A 14,056-nucleotide genomic window follows, 5' to 3' on the forward strand; every position below is an offset into this window, starting at 1 on the left:
CAGGCAGGAGAGTGACTCACAGGCTCATAACTGTTAACGAACAAACTCCATGCTTTAAAAAGATATTTTATTAAGCAATTATTGGTTATTACATCCAAGGAAAGGGATTGCAAATTCTGTGAGACAGATATATGAGAGCTACAGTGAAGTCTTAGCTAACATGTACAAAAACCTTCGAAGAAAGAAGCCAAAATACCCCCAGTGACATTTCTGGTATGCTGTGGTGACATACAGGGACCAAGTATAGTAGTGCCTAGGACATCATATTTTAGTGATAAGGCTACAGTGTTTAGCAATATTCACACCAACAAATGTTTTCTAGTACATTAAATCCACTACACTAAATGTGAAGAATACAAATGTTTTTGTGGATTGAGCTACATCTGTGATTTGGGTTTGAATTGTTATAACCATGGATGGGTATCTTTCAAGCTATTTCCCTCAAGTGCTTTCTGTGTCTGGTGGGGGGCAGGGAGAGGGGTCTAGAGAGGACATTTGTCATATATTGGCAGAACTTTCTGGCCATTTTCATGAAGAATGTTTTCTTATGGTAGAGGTTTTTTTCCTTTTTTGCCAGATTTGGGAGTAGCTGGCAGTCAGTCCTTTGAGCAAAGGTATGTACCATAAAGGCATGACATATTTATGGAAATCCCAGTAAGTGGGTAAACAATAGCAGAGGCATAAACACAGACCATTTAAAACAAGATGATGATGTTGGCCTCATTAGCTAGCCTCCAGCATCCTGAAAAAGTCTGAGTTCAGTAGGAAATCCACAAAAATCAGCCCCAGCAGAAGCCTCCTCCTCAACTGCTTCACATTTAGATTATTGCGAAGAACTGGATGACTGGGTCAGAGGAAGTCTAACTGGGAAGTGACCTGAGCTTAATCCTGGGAGTCTGTGTTGCTCAGGACGCAGACTGTGCAGCTTTCTGTTGATTTGAATAGCAGTTTGTTTTCTGCTAAAAATAAGTAAATAAATGAAAATTAGGTTCCCAATTGACTCAACTACCATTTGTCACTAATCATTTATGCAACTTATCATTGTACGTGCCAGCCACTGTCACAGTTTAAGATGAAGAGAAATCACAGGTGACCCATTAGCTAACACACCATGGTGTGTCTTCAAGGACATCATCTCTTTCTTTGAACGCTGTTATTTACACTAGATACAGTGTTTCTGAAAACAGAAGACTCTATTAGCTTACACATGGTGACAAGAACATCTTGTATATGTAAATATTATGCAATGTTTTAAAGAGGTACACACTGTTCTTTAAAAGACAAAAGAGTGTAGGCACCAATCTTGCACAAAATCTCACAGTTTTTTAAAATATTAAATTCAAGTATATGGATAAATAAAAAAAGATGAGCTAAAACTGTTCATGTTGAACCCAAAACTGTAACTATCTTAAGTAGTTAACAAAAGTATTTGCATGAAGAAAAAAACAGCAGACTTGAGTGTGATCTCGTCACCTCAGCCACCTCTGCACCAGAAGGTCACTGTAGAGTGCTTTTCCTAGCTGGAGGTACACTAGTGTTTCTAAACTTCCTCATCACAGATTTTAAACCTTAACATTTGTTTGTTTGTTGAAATGCATCACTCTGCATCCCAGGCTGTGAGGGAACTCACTAGACAACTCTGGCAGACCTTGAACTAGCAGTAATCCTCCTGCCTAAGCTTCCTGGTGCTGGGGTTATGAATATGCACCCTGATAGAACTCCCAATTTAAAATAATTGATGGGCATGGATGTTTAAAGTGATTGTTTAGAAAGCTCCTGCTCATATAGCAATTTTGTCCTATACTAAAGACTATGACTTTGACTTTGACACTGCCCAAGTGTGACAGAAACCTGACAACTGGGTAGCCAGGGCCATGGAAACCAGGACCAAAAAGAGAAGTGTGCTTCTTGCCTTTCTGAATGCCTGTGTGGTTCCCACCAGCAGACACATCAGCTCCATCTACAAATATTGCAGTGACAGCCCATTCAAATGTATTTGGAGTCAAGAACACAGCACCTCAGTGCAATGAATGACCCACTGCAGTCCTGGGGGGGGGATTTTGATATTTGCCTACTAGAGATATCTACTTCATAATTCAAATCCCTTTATCCATTACCCACAGCACAACACGCAGATGATTGTGAGATCACTAAGAATAAAAAAATCTTTGGCTTGTTAATTTCTCAGAGCTCAGACAGAGCAGGCGCATACCAAATGTTGAGAAATGGTAGGCTTTCCCACACAACTTTCTCCAGGGTAATTTTCTTTTGCCCTGAGTCTTGAACAATACATAGAATGTAATAATGTAAAGAACTTGCAAGTAATAAAAGAAAGTAATGATTGGAGTGGACAAATTAAAGATTCCTTTCTCTAAATAAAGGATTTTCACTTCCCAGGTGAATCAGTGGGAAACATAGTGGCCCTTGCTCTGTAGTCTACTCCCCAGATGTGAGTTGAAGACGACCATCGTAGAGCACAGAGATGGGACCACTGAAGAAACTAAGCAACTAATCAGGCTTGTTTCGCTCCAAAACAGTGGTAAACATTCTTTTTTGAAAACTTGTTTCCTCTCAAGTGTGGTGTATTTATAGAGAAACCGCATCAGGAAGCTGAAATCCCTCTTTTTAATTTACTGGGCACTATTGAGGAGATGGGTGCTAAATGCACTAATCAGTATCTCGTGGAACTGAATGCATCAGTGTGTGCTCGCTGATGCACTCCTAAGAATTAACTCAACAGTCAACTTGGTAACATGAAGTGTTTAGAGTGAATTGCATGTCCACATGGGTTTCAGAAATATTTCTTTAAAAGTAATTCTAATTATGCTTGTTTTTTGATGTTTCCAAAGCAAATAGGCACTCCATTCCTTCAGCATAATAACCTTTCCTTTTAAGTCCAAGACATTAACTTCCTTAAATGGCCTAACCAGTCCTTTCTGTAGGAGCTGCTCACTTGACAGCAGTCCCAGAAGAATGGAAGCAATCGTTCTGGAAGGATAGACTGAGATCATCCAGCTGACCATATTGAAAGTAGTGCCTTTAGAAATGAAACTTAATCTTTATAGCTAAAATGCACAGTATTTACTGGAAGGTGTACTCATTCATAATTAGACTGAGTGAAACTAGAAACACCTCGACTGTGTCTGTCACTGAGGTGTTAATAGCAAGACCACCTTGGAGATAGGACATGGCAGGAACAAGTTGAAAGAAACGACTGAAGTTTTAAAATAAATTTTTAGTAGAAATAGGTATAAATGTTGGGGGAAATTATGAGCCTGCCTTCACCATTTGAAACTTTTTTATACTCTTTAGGTTACTATAAGCTGGCCAAAATAAATAATAATTACCTATCCACAAACGAAAAGCTTATGATTAGCTTACATAGTAAGTCAAAAAAGGTGGTCTATGGTTTTTTACAATATTTCACTTCCTGAATTGATGCATGCAATTAAACTTATTTTTAAAATATGTGACTTAATTTTAAGATGTATTCCACTCTCTTCCACCACGAAGATCGAGCATTAGCTATGACCTTAACATTTGTTACTCTAAAATCCTGCTATACTAATATACTGTTTAAAAACATTTGAAAGGGACAGGTGCTTATTTTTAAACATTTTATATGAGATTAATAATTATGTTTCATGCACTTTGGAGTGTCTGCTTGGTATGATAACCACTAGCCACATTTGTCTGTTGAACACTTGAAATGTTCCTACTACAACTGAGGAACTGAATTGCTTATTTTAATTAACTTTGAATTAAAAAAAAAACAGTAAATTATGTTACTTAAAAGCTTTGATTGTACTCATGAAATTTCAGCTGTTGAATCAGTTTTTCTACGATCAAATTAAATACATCAAATATTACTAATGGAACTAACTGTTCAGCTTCAAGCGGGCTGCTTTGTGGGGAGCATACTAGGTTTCAGAATTCCTGTGGGGGCGGGGAGAATGGAGATTTCTCAATCGTTTCATATTGAACACATGTGTGCCTTATGTTATGGTGCTTTGGATGAATGTTGTGGAGCTTTGTGGAGATTGCTAGCTTCGAAAAGTCATGTCTAAAGTTGTGTGCGATGTTATTTCATTTTTATGATGATGAGAAAAGCAAATGAGGTTAGTGTTTACCCACTAAGAAGGAAAGCCGGTGCCCAGTGTGCCTCCTCCTTCCTCCGAGTGGAAAAGCTGTCAAAATCATAGACACAGTGTGCAGGGATGGCGCATGAGCACTCTGATGAGCGCACAGTCAGATCAAACCACACAGACCCTACCTTCTGGCTTTACTGCCCGCCCCCAGTTGTTTCCAGATCCCTGTGTCTCTAACCCTAACCTGACTTTCCGCTTCCTCCCAAGTCCTGCTTGGCCATGGCTTCTGGTGTGGAGCAGCAAGCGATGACTGGATGGCTGAGTGCTTCGATGTGCTGTCATGTGTTGGTGCTCGACTTGGCCCAGGCCCGGGAGCTCTCATCCTTTAGAGTGGAGAGCTTTCTCTGCGAGAAGGACTCAAAGCCCAGAAGCTTGAACACCGCCACCCGGTACTTCTTGGACATGATGTTGTACAGGATGGGGTTGATGGCAGCGCTGAGATAGAAGAGGACGAAGGACACAAGGTTGCAGTACTGGCTGATCTGAGCAATCTCCAGAGAGCCGGGCTCGAAGGACTTGGAAAACAGGTATCTCCCCACATGGAAGGGCAGCCAGCAGAGGATGAAGGCAAACACCACCACAGCTGAAAGCACAGAGCAAGAGACCATCAGTGCGAGTCATGTCACCAACCACTTCACATTCTTAAGTCTTGGCTTTGTTTTTTCTATGAGTAGCATGCCCACTGACAAACATCCTGTTACTGTTAACGTGGGAAACATGATGCCCTGCTCCTCACATAAACACTGCTCTGCCCACCAACCCCACCCCCAACCCCTGTCTATCCTGACACTTTGACATGCAGTGAGTCTGTCAGACCAATGGCTAAACAATCTTCACCCATCCTCCCAGTCTTCCTACTTGATAACTACTCAACTTTGTACCTGCCTTGATATAACGACTCAGCTAAACAATTGATTAAAGATTACCCTCCATTTATATGCTTTACACAGAACACAAACATAAATAAGACAAGGTGTCTGTACTCAACCACAGCATAGGTCAGAATTCCCAGGGAAACTTCTCCCCTTCGTGCTGGGATTAAGCATGCCCTGTAAGTACTCTACCACTAAGCAATAGCCCCAGCACCCTCTTGGCATGCTTAAGAAATGCAGATTTCTTGGTTATAATTTAAACTCATTAAATTAAATTATCTAGATAAGGGGAGGGGGAAAGGGCCCTCTTTTTCTTTTCCTGTCTTCCTCTTTCTTTTTTCCATTTTTCAGACAAGGTTTTGTTATGTTTTGTGGACTATTGTGCCCAGATTTTTAAAATAAGTTTTACAGGGGACTGGATATGCAATTGGGATTAGTAACCACTGGGAAAACAAGTTTATGTCATCTATAATAGATATAAATAAAGCATAAGGGGTTGTTAAGCCAACAACATTAATTACCACCCATTCAAGGCTTCATTTTGCACATGAAGATACTTTCTTCAAGAATTCTAAATTTTTAGATTAAGTTTTTAAATTCAGAAATGAGAGAAAATAATATTGTGGTCCTTGTGCCACTTTAGTGATCCCCTTCGAATTGTCCTAAAAGAAGACAATGGGCATTGACATCAAGATACCAATGGGGAAATAAAGAGCTTACAAAATTGGAGGGAGTTGGTAGCTTCACCTTAGGACTAAGTCACACAAGAAGAGCTACCATGCCATAGCAGCACTGTGGCCCACTCTTCAGTGAGAGTGAACTGGCAGTCCCATGGAGGACACAGGAGACTTACTGATAATCTATCCTCCCTATCAGCACAATCCTGGTCTGGGAAACAAAACATCCCTGGAGAAATCGCTATCATTTTGATATGTAGAATTTGAGAATAATAAAATTGCAAATAGGAAATCATTCTGCAAAAACTAAGAAATATTAAATGCAAATAAACATGAAATGTCTTGAGAAAGCGAGAGCAGATGTTCCTCTTGGACATGAGCAGTCTTCATGACTTCACTGCACCAAGTGCCTTTAGGGAGATGGACTCTATGTGAATCATTCAGTACACCCAGCCGTGAGCCTGTGCCCAGAGGTTCCTGAGGTACAACTTGAGGAAAGGTAGGGAGACAGGTAATCAGATCAGCAGAAGGAGGCCCCAGCACTCCCCCTTTCAAAGCCTTAGAGAGGCTGAATTAACAGAGTTGATGCAATTATCTGAGAAAGATGCAGGGCAGAAAACAAACACCAGTACTGAACGCAAACAAAACACATCTATAAACAGTCTTTAACAGAGTGATCCAACTTTTTGGTTAAACTCACCACGGAGTAATTTCTAAATCTGATGCCTACCTGCTGGTTGTAATGTTACTTTGATAGCCACAAATTCTATGTGAGGCAGGAAACTGAACCTCACCTCCAACACTTAGGGACCTCAAAAAAAGGTGATGAGGTATTTCCATCTTGAAGCAAGTTTCTCGAGTAATAATCATTTTAAGGAATTGCCGATGTGAGCTTTTTCGTGGAGAAGATACAGGAAGAGGAAGAGGAAGAAAGAGGAAAGCAGTAACTGAGACCAAGAACTGGGGGGCAGAGGAAGACTTGAGAGGCGTGGGGACACGGAGATGGCGAGAAACAGAAAATACAGGGCCCTGGAGAAGGGGAAGCAAGGGAAGAAGAAAGGCCGCCTGGCGCAGGACTCACCAAGCATCTTCACCGTCTGCTTGTGGTTCTGGTCCCTGAGTGAGGCGCCCACCGCCGCATCGCCGCGCCTCCGCCACAGCTTCCTCCCGATGAGACTGTAGAGCACGGTGAGGCAGAAGACCGGCAGGAAGAAGAAGACGCTGGACACCCACACCATGACCGTGAGCAGCCCAGAGCGCACTGCGAACTCAGTGGCGCGGCACTCGTTGGTGTCCCGAGGGTCGGTCCCGTTCTCGTGCTCCACGCCCACCAGCACGAAGATGGGCCCCGCGCTGCAGAAGGCCACGGCCCAGATGACAAGGATGACCAGCTTCACGCGGCCCTTGGTGACCACCACCTTGGCCCGCAGCGGGAAGCAGATGGCGAAGTAGCGCTCGACGCTCAGAGCGGTGATGGTGAGGACCGTGGCGTAGGTGCAGCTCTCGCTGATGAACTGGAAGAGTTTGCAGAGCAGGTCGCCAAAGTTCCAGGGCCGGTACTGCCAGAGGCGGACGAGGTCCAGCGGCATGCACAGGAAGATGAGCAGGTCGGAGAAGGCCATGCTGGACAGGTAGAGGTTGGTGGTGGTGCGCAGCTCGCGGAAGCGGGACACCACCAGCATGGTGAGCAGGTTGCCCGAGATGCCCACCACAAAGAGCGCCACGCAGGTGGCGGTGACGCCCGCCAGCAGCGGCGCGGGGAACAGCGGCAGCAGCTCGTCAGTCATCGAGTCGTTGCCCGGGGAAGCGTCCCAGTCCAGGTCCAGAGTGACGTTAGGCTCCGGCTCCTCGCTGGGCGTCGCGTTCCACATGCTGCTAGGCTTGGGGTCGCAACCTCGCGCAGATCTGGTCCCCGAGGAGGAGGTCCCCTTACCCGCGGGAGAGTGCGAGGGAGAAATAGGCGACAGCAGAGCGCAGGAAGGATGCTTGGAGAGGAAAAAGAATGGGAAGCCTAGGGAGAAGGTGGGATGGGGTGGGGGATTAGAGGTGAAAGAAAGTGACCAACCGCTCGCCTCTACCACTTTCCCTCCCTCCCTCGCTCTCTCCCTCCTTTTCTCCCTTCCTCCCTCCCCACCTCTCCTTTCTTCCCCTTCCCACTCCCTTCCCTACAGTCCCTGTCTCCCAAACCAGCCTCAGACCGCGCACACAGTCACTTACCTGTCACCCGAGCAGAGCCGGCAGCACTGCCTGGCACTGGAGATCTCGCCCCAGCCGCATGTCGTACTCCCCACAGCGTCCCAGTGCGTGGGCTCTGCAGAAGACAGGCGCTGCAAAGCCGAGAGTGAGGACTCCTCTCCCCAGCCCTGGGCGCTAGGGTGGCCGGGAAGGACAGGTCATTCGGGTAGAGTAGTGAAGGGTGGAGGAGACCTTAGTGGCGTAGAGAAGAAGGATGCCTTCCGCAGCGGGATCAAGTCCTTCCTCCACAGGGGGTCGAATTGGTTATGCTCCGGGTGGGGAGAAAAAAGGAGCGTGTCTCTGATGGAGAAGGGAGGGTAGAGGGGGAAACAGAAGCTATTTGTGTTCAAATCAGAAGGGACAGCGCGCACCTGGGAAGAGCCTCTTGCAATCTTAAACACACCTTCGTGTTCGCCCGGATTTTAAAACCAGAAGCGTGTTCCCTAGTCTGAGGTCATAGAACAAGACCAAAGCAGGTTCACTCCACAAGTGTGCAAAAGCCCGGGTCCTAAATCCCAGCCCTCTGAGTGGGTGTGGGGAAGGGGCATGCTGGATAAGCACGAGTGTCACCTTCACCAGATGTAAACTAGGGGCAGGACGGGAATAGGGCCCGGCACAGGGGAAAGTGGGTAGCAAGTGCAGGAACAGAAGCAGCTAATGCTGCCAGGCTGGCGCACGTCGATTGTGCCCAGTAAACTTAAGTGTTTTTTAAAAGCATGATTTGGAGAGATCAGCTATTCAGAAGCTGTGATTTTTTTTTCTGGCAAGATCTCCAACCTCCGGAACTTTAGTTTGCTGTTGTTTCTTTGTAAAATTATAGACAGCATGAGGATCATTGTGAGTGGAAGCGAAGCTTTAGAGATACATGAACCATTCAATAAATTAATAAGGGCTGCTTTACTTCGTAGTTGCTGCGCGCTCGGGGGAGGGGATGTCCTTATCCGGTAGGAATGAATCTCAGGGAATTCCTATAGTATAAAGATTCTTCTGAGAACGGCCCGTGCATCTGCTGTCCAGATCTGGGAACCTACATCTAAAAAATTGAGAAGACAGTTTTGAGAGCATAGAAGCCTCTGGCTGCTTCCCTCGCTCTTACGGGGACGTTTTCAGCACCTCGGTCAGCTCCTGGGGGCCTCTTTTCTACATTCTCAAGCCTGAAGCCTTTTCCAAGAGCTCAGTCCTGCAGTCTTGGTGAAGAGGGAGACCACCCACCAAAATACAGATCAGCCACTAAGCCCCTATCTAACCGCGTCCCTATACCCCTGTATAAAATATTCCATCAACTACAATTGAAAGACTTTTACATACTGGAGTGTGATGCTTTACTAGATGACTTACCACCTTCTCTTATTACCTAAACTGTTGGCACACAAGTCCATAAGATAAGAAACTGGATGTATGCACATGTTCATAAGAGATTCACAGTGAAAGAGGCTGTGTGGGAGAATTTGGCCTCACAGTTTGCCTGTGAGTGTACTACATCATTACAGACTTTGGACCAAAGTGACCTAGAACTTATCTAAAATGTTGACAAATCCGGAGTCAATAAGATAGCTCAGCAAGAAGAACTTGCCTCCGAACCTGATGACCAGAGTTCCAACCTCGGAACCCATATGATGGTGAGAAAGCAAACTGTGGCAAGTTGTCCTCTGACTTCCACATGTGCATGCCACTCCACATGACGCAATAAATAATAAATAAGTCAATAAATGTAAAAAATAGGTAAGATACAGATAAGTCTGTATTGCGTTATCAAGAAGCAGCAGAGGGTTTTATTGAAATTGATCCATTTCTTCACAATGATAACCTACATAACACTGTCTTTAGATGTTTATCAAGCATTGCTCAAAACAAAATAGAAACAACCCAGACAGTTTCTGCATGTATAAACCTCTAATCTAGAGATGAAAACACAGCGAGGCAAGCCATCTAAGTACAGTACTGACGGGCATGTTTAAGAGGCATCTACAGGGGCTGGAGAGATGGCTGTTCTTCCAGAGGTCCTGAGTTCAATTCCTAGCACCCATATAGTGGCTCACAACCATCTGTAATAAGATCTGGCTCCCTCTTCTGGCCTGCAGGGATACATGCAAACAGAACACTGTATACATAATAAATAAATAAATAAATAAATAAATAAATAAATAAATAAATAAATAAGGCATCTACAATGAATGAGCCTATAATTAAGAATACCCCATGCTTGCTGGGCAGTGGTGTGTACACCTTTAATCCCAGCACTCAGGAGGCAGAGGCGGGTGGATCTCTGTGAGTTTGAGGCCAGCTGGGCTATAGAGTGAGTTCCAGGAGGGGCTCCAAAGCTACACAGAGAAACCCTGTCTCAAAAAAAAAAAAAACCCCAAACAAACAAAAAACAAAAAGAATACCCCATTCTTGAGAAAAGACTTCTCAGGGTATCAGGCGTCTGAACTGGATCTTGAAGAGGCTGAGTTCTTTCAGAAAAGCAAAACTTGCTCAACTGTTCAGAAAAAGGGCACAAAGCAGGTTGGACCTCAAACAGCGCCCCATGCTGTTGTGCTGGGATGGGGAGAGGCATAATGCTGCGGTCCATGGATCCGTACAGTCAATGAATAGTGAGAAATCACAGGTGTGTTTCTTTTGCTGTGAGAGCTGGCTGCCCCAGTGGGTTCTCCTTCACGTTGTCCAGAGTCTTTCTTATGTGGCTAAGATTTTGAGAACTGTATTGTGCTGTGGAGCATCAGAAGCTGTTGTAAATTTTTACTCTAGATGGGAAGAAAATAGTACTCAAAAACTCTCTGGTATTTGTAATGGGGGAGTAGAATTGGATGGGGAGGATTCTATTTAAGCAAGAGGAGTCATTTCTATTGTCCCTGGAGCCTTATGGACTAGCACTTTCTGCAGAGAAGCATGTAAGTACACATGTGCATGTGTGTGTGTTTCATATTCTAGCCAGGAATGCAAAATCTTAAATGTAATCCCAAGAAGCATCAAACTCCACATAAGAAGTAATTGATTTAACAGTTCCTCAAAGACTGTGTGATGTGTGACAAAATAAAGCTAAAGCCCAGTGTTTCATAAGTGGAAGACACAAAGCAAGCAGTGTATGAGAGGAGCTGATCATTCTTGGCCATCACTGTGAATCAGAAAATGCTCAGGATCCAGAGACATAATGACTAAATGCTGCTGCTTATTTGCCACAGAATCAAAACTACCTGAGAGGACATTCTTATGCCAACTGACACACTTAGCTATGAGTGGTAGAACAAATAGAATTATTAGGTTAACATCAAGTTTATGAGCCTGATAACTCTATGGAAAAGAATAATTTGATGCTTAGAAGTACACACTTAACTGTGATGTATGCATCTTACTATCAATTGCTTAAGAAAAATTGTGTATGCACACACACTCAACCCCACATATGTGTGTGTATGTGTGTCCCCATTTGTGGACAGACCCAACAAATGATGAGGCTGCCAAATGTTGAAGGTAATCTGGGGCTGGGGAAATGGCTCACTGAGTAAGAACTATTGCTTAGCAACTATGGAGAGCTGGGCTTGAACCCCTACTACCCAAGTAAGAAACTGAGCACTTCTACGCATGTCTACGACCCACCCCAGCTTTGGGGGGTGGAAACAGACAGATCTCAACAGCTCATTAACCAGCAAGCCTAGCATAAAAGGCAAGCTTGCGGTTCAGCGGTTCAATGAGAGATTTTGTCTCAAGGAAATAGACAGACATCCTGCTCTGGCCTGCACATATGAATACAGAGGCATATGCACAAACCTGCACACTCATGTGAAGATAACACACACACACACACACACACACACACACACACATCATTAATCTAGAAAATGGTAGAATTAATTTAACTTGTATTATCTTACAACTTTTCTGTAACTTTGAAATAGATTTTAAATAAGAGGTGTGAATGCCATATTTTTGTAGACACTCTCAATTAAATTTTCAATTAGACAATTAACTTCTTTGATGTTGTATTTACATTCAACAGCTTGGTTCCTAACAACATAAACATAACCATTTAACTTATTAATACAATACTCATTAAGTTATTTCAATCTAATAACATTGAAATCACTACTAGTAAAATTGACAATGAAGCTTCGGATTTTCTTGCAATTATATTTTGTCCTTATAATAAATATCCCCCATGTGTGTGCAGTTACTGTGCTATAAAGTTACACAGGTTAGTGCTTTGGTATGTGTTATCAATCATCTTATCAATTTAGTGTATGATGCACCTTCCAGTTACCTTCAAGTTTAGTAGTTATTTTTAACTTTGTCTTCAAGTACATAACACACATATATTCTAGAGAATTTTAAAATTATTTATTTATTTATCCTATGTGTATGGGTGTTTTACCTGCTTGTATGTGTGTGTAGCAGGTGCATGCAATGCCCATGGAGGCCAAAAGAGGGCGTGAGATGCCCTGGAACTGGAGCTAGTGATGGCTATGAGCCGCCGCCATGGGTTCTGTGAGTAGAGACAGGTCCTCCGGAAGAGCACCCAGAGCTCTTAACTCTTGGGCCATTTCTCTAGCCTCTCAACTAGATCTTTAAACACAGCATGATTTAAATGTAAAGCTCTAAAATAAAACACATCCAGAAAAATGTTTCTTTTCATACTCACCAATAGATGAATTTAAAAAAAAAAAACAAAACTGTATGCCTAAAATGGTGGCGTATGCCTTTAATCTCAGTACTCTGGAAACCCAGAATATAACTAAAAAAATCTTGAGGGGAAATGGCAAAATAAAATAAATAAATAAAGCTGAGGGCATCATGATACCAGACTTTAGAATGCACTCCAGGGACTGTGGGTGTAATCAGTGATAGAGAGTTTGTCTAGCATGCACAAGGCTCTGAGCTGACTCCCAGCATCTCAAAACAAAAACAAAAGCCAGAGAGAAATGCTACAAAACCATAGCAATTCAAGCATCGACACTAAACCAGTGGAACAAAATAAAGAAACTAGCCAGGGGCAGAGAGTGGAGAAAGGGTAGTGTAGCATCGTTTCTGAGGGTCACAACACTTGACATACATATGCAGAGGACAAAACTAGATCCCCTTCTATCCACAAAAGCCAATTCAAAATGCATAAGACCTGAAACTACAAATTACTACACATCAGTATAGGCAAAGAATTTTTTAGATAAGATCTCCTCCCACCAAACCCCCCCAAAAAAAACAGACAACAAAAGTGAAAATAGATGAAATTCTACTAAAGAAAGCTACTTCATATTAAAGAAAGATGGGATGGGAAAAGTCCAAAGAATGAGAGGAAATATGGATTCCCATACAGAGTTCACACACAAAGTAATAGTATCCAAAATGTATAAGGAACACTAAAAACTTTACATCAAAGAACCCCATCCAATAATCCAATTAAATGGACTACCAACAGCAGACATTTTTCAAAGAAAGATATGCCCAGTCCTGCTAATCATGATCCTTGTAAATCAACACCACAAGGTATCATATCACAGCAGATAAGTTACTGTCATCCAAAAGTTACCTATGACAAATGCTGGCAAGGAAAGTGTGTGGAGAAAGGGAACTCACATACTGTTGGTGGACACATAGGTTAGCCCAGCCACAGTGGGAAATGGGGTGGAGATTCCTTAGAAATAAACAATGGAGCCAGAAGGATGACTCACTGAGAAAGAGCACTTGTTGCATAAGCCTACGGGTGGGAGTTTGGATCACAAGGACCACATAACAAGCTCAGCATGATCCTGCTCACACCTGTGACCCCAGCACTAAGAGGGATGGGAACAGGGGCTCACTACCCACCAGCCAAATGTAGCTCCAGGTTAAGGAAGAGACCATGACTCAAAAGAGTTCTGTGGAGAGTGATGGAGGAGGACAAGCAAATGCCCCCTTTAGCTTCTGTGTGCACACGAGCACACACACAGATGTGCGACCTGCACACACACATGTACACAGATACACAATCTGAGATGGGAGCTACCGTTTAACCCAGCAATTCCACTGATGGCACATGGCAGCAACAATTCATTAAACAGTATACAGCCAAAACAAATGAAGTAATTACATCAGAGACATTTGCACTCCCTAGCACTCTTATTTATCACAACACTATTCACAATATCCAAGA

At 43.3% G+C, this 14,056-nt stretch overlaps 1 protein-coding gene across 1 annotated transcript; it reads right to left on the reverse strand.

Moving 5' to 3' along the window:
* Positions 1-56: 56 nt before the first annotated feature.
* Positions 57-8,149, reverse strand: Ghsr (growth hormone secretagogue receptor). Its single transcript, XM_006971174.4, has 3 exons — positions 7,915-8,149; positions 6,779-7,708; positions 57-4,731 (listed from the first exon to the last, which is right to left on the reverse strand). Exons 2-3 carry the CDS (start codon positions 7,566-7,568, stop codon positions 4,427-4,429), a joined length of 1,095 nt encoding a protein of 364 aa, XP_006971236.1. The 5' UTR covers positions 7,569-7,708; positions 7,915-8,149; the 3' UTR covers positions 57-4,426.
* Between the last annotated feature and the right edge of the window lie 5,907 nt (positions 8,150-14,056).

This window comes from Peromyscus maniculatus, chromosome 6 (genome assembly GCF_049852395.1).
Source record: "Peromyscus maniculatus bairdii isolate BWxNUB_F1_BW_parent chromosome 6, HU_Pman_BW_mat_3.1, whole genome shotgun sequence".
NCBI lineage: Eukaryota > Metazoa > Chordata > Mammalia > Rodentia > Cricetidae > Peromyscus > Peromyscus maniculatus.

What these genes read in the sequence shown, in the direction of transcription:
- Ghsr (XM_006971174.4), bottom strand. Translation starts at nt 7,568, where the DNA reads ATGTGGAACGCGACGCCCAGCGAGGAGCCGGAGCCTAACGTCACTCTG. An exon ending in GCAGACGGTGAAGATGCTTG is followed by an intron (nt 4,732 to 6,778) that starts GTGAGTCCTGCG and finishes CTGTGCTTTCAG; the next exon opens with CTGTGGTGGTGTTTGCCTTC.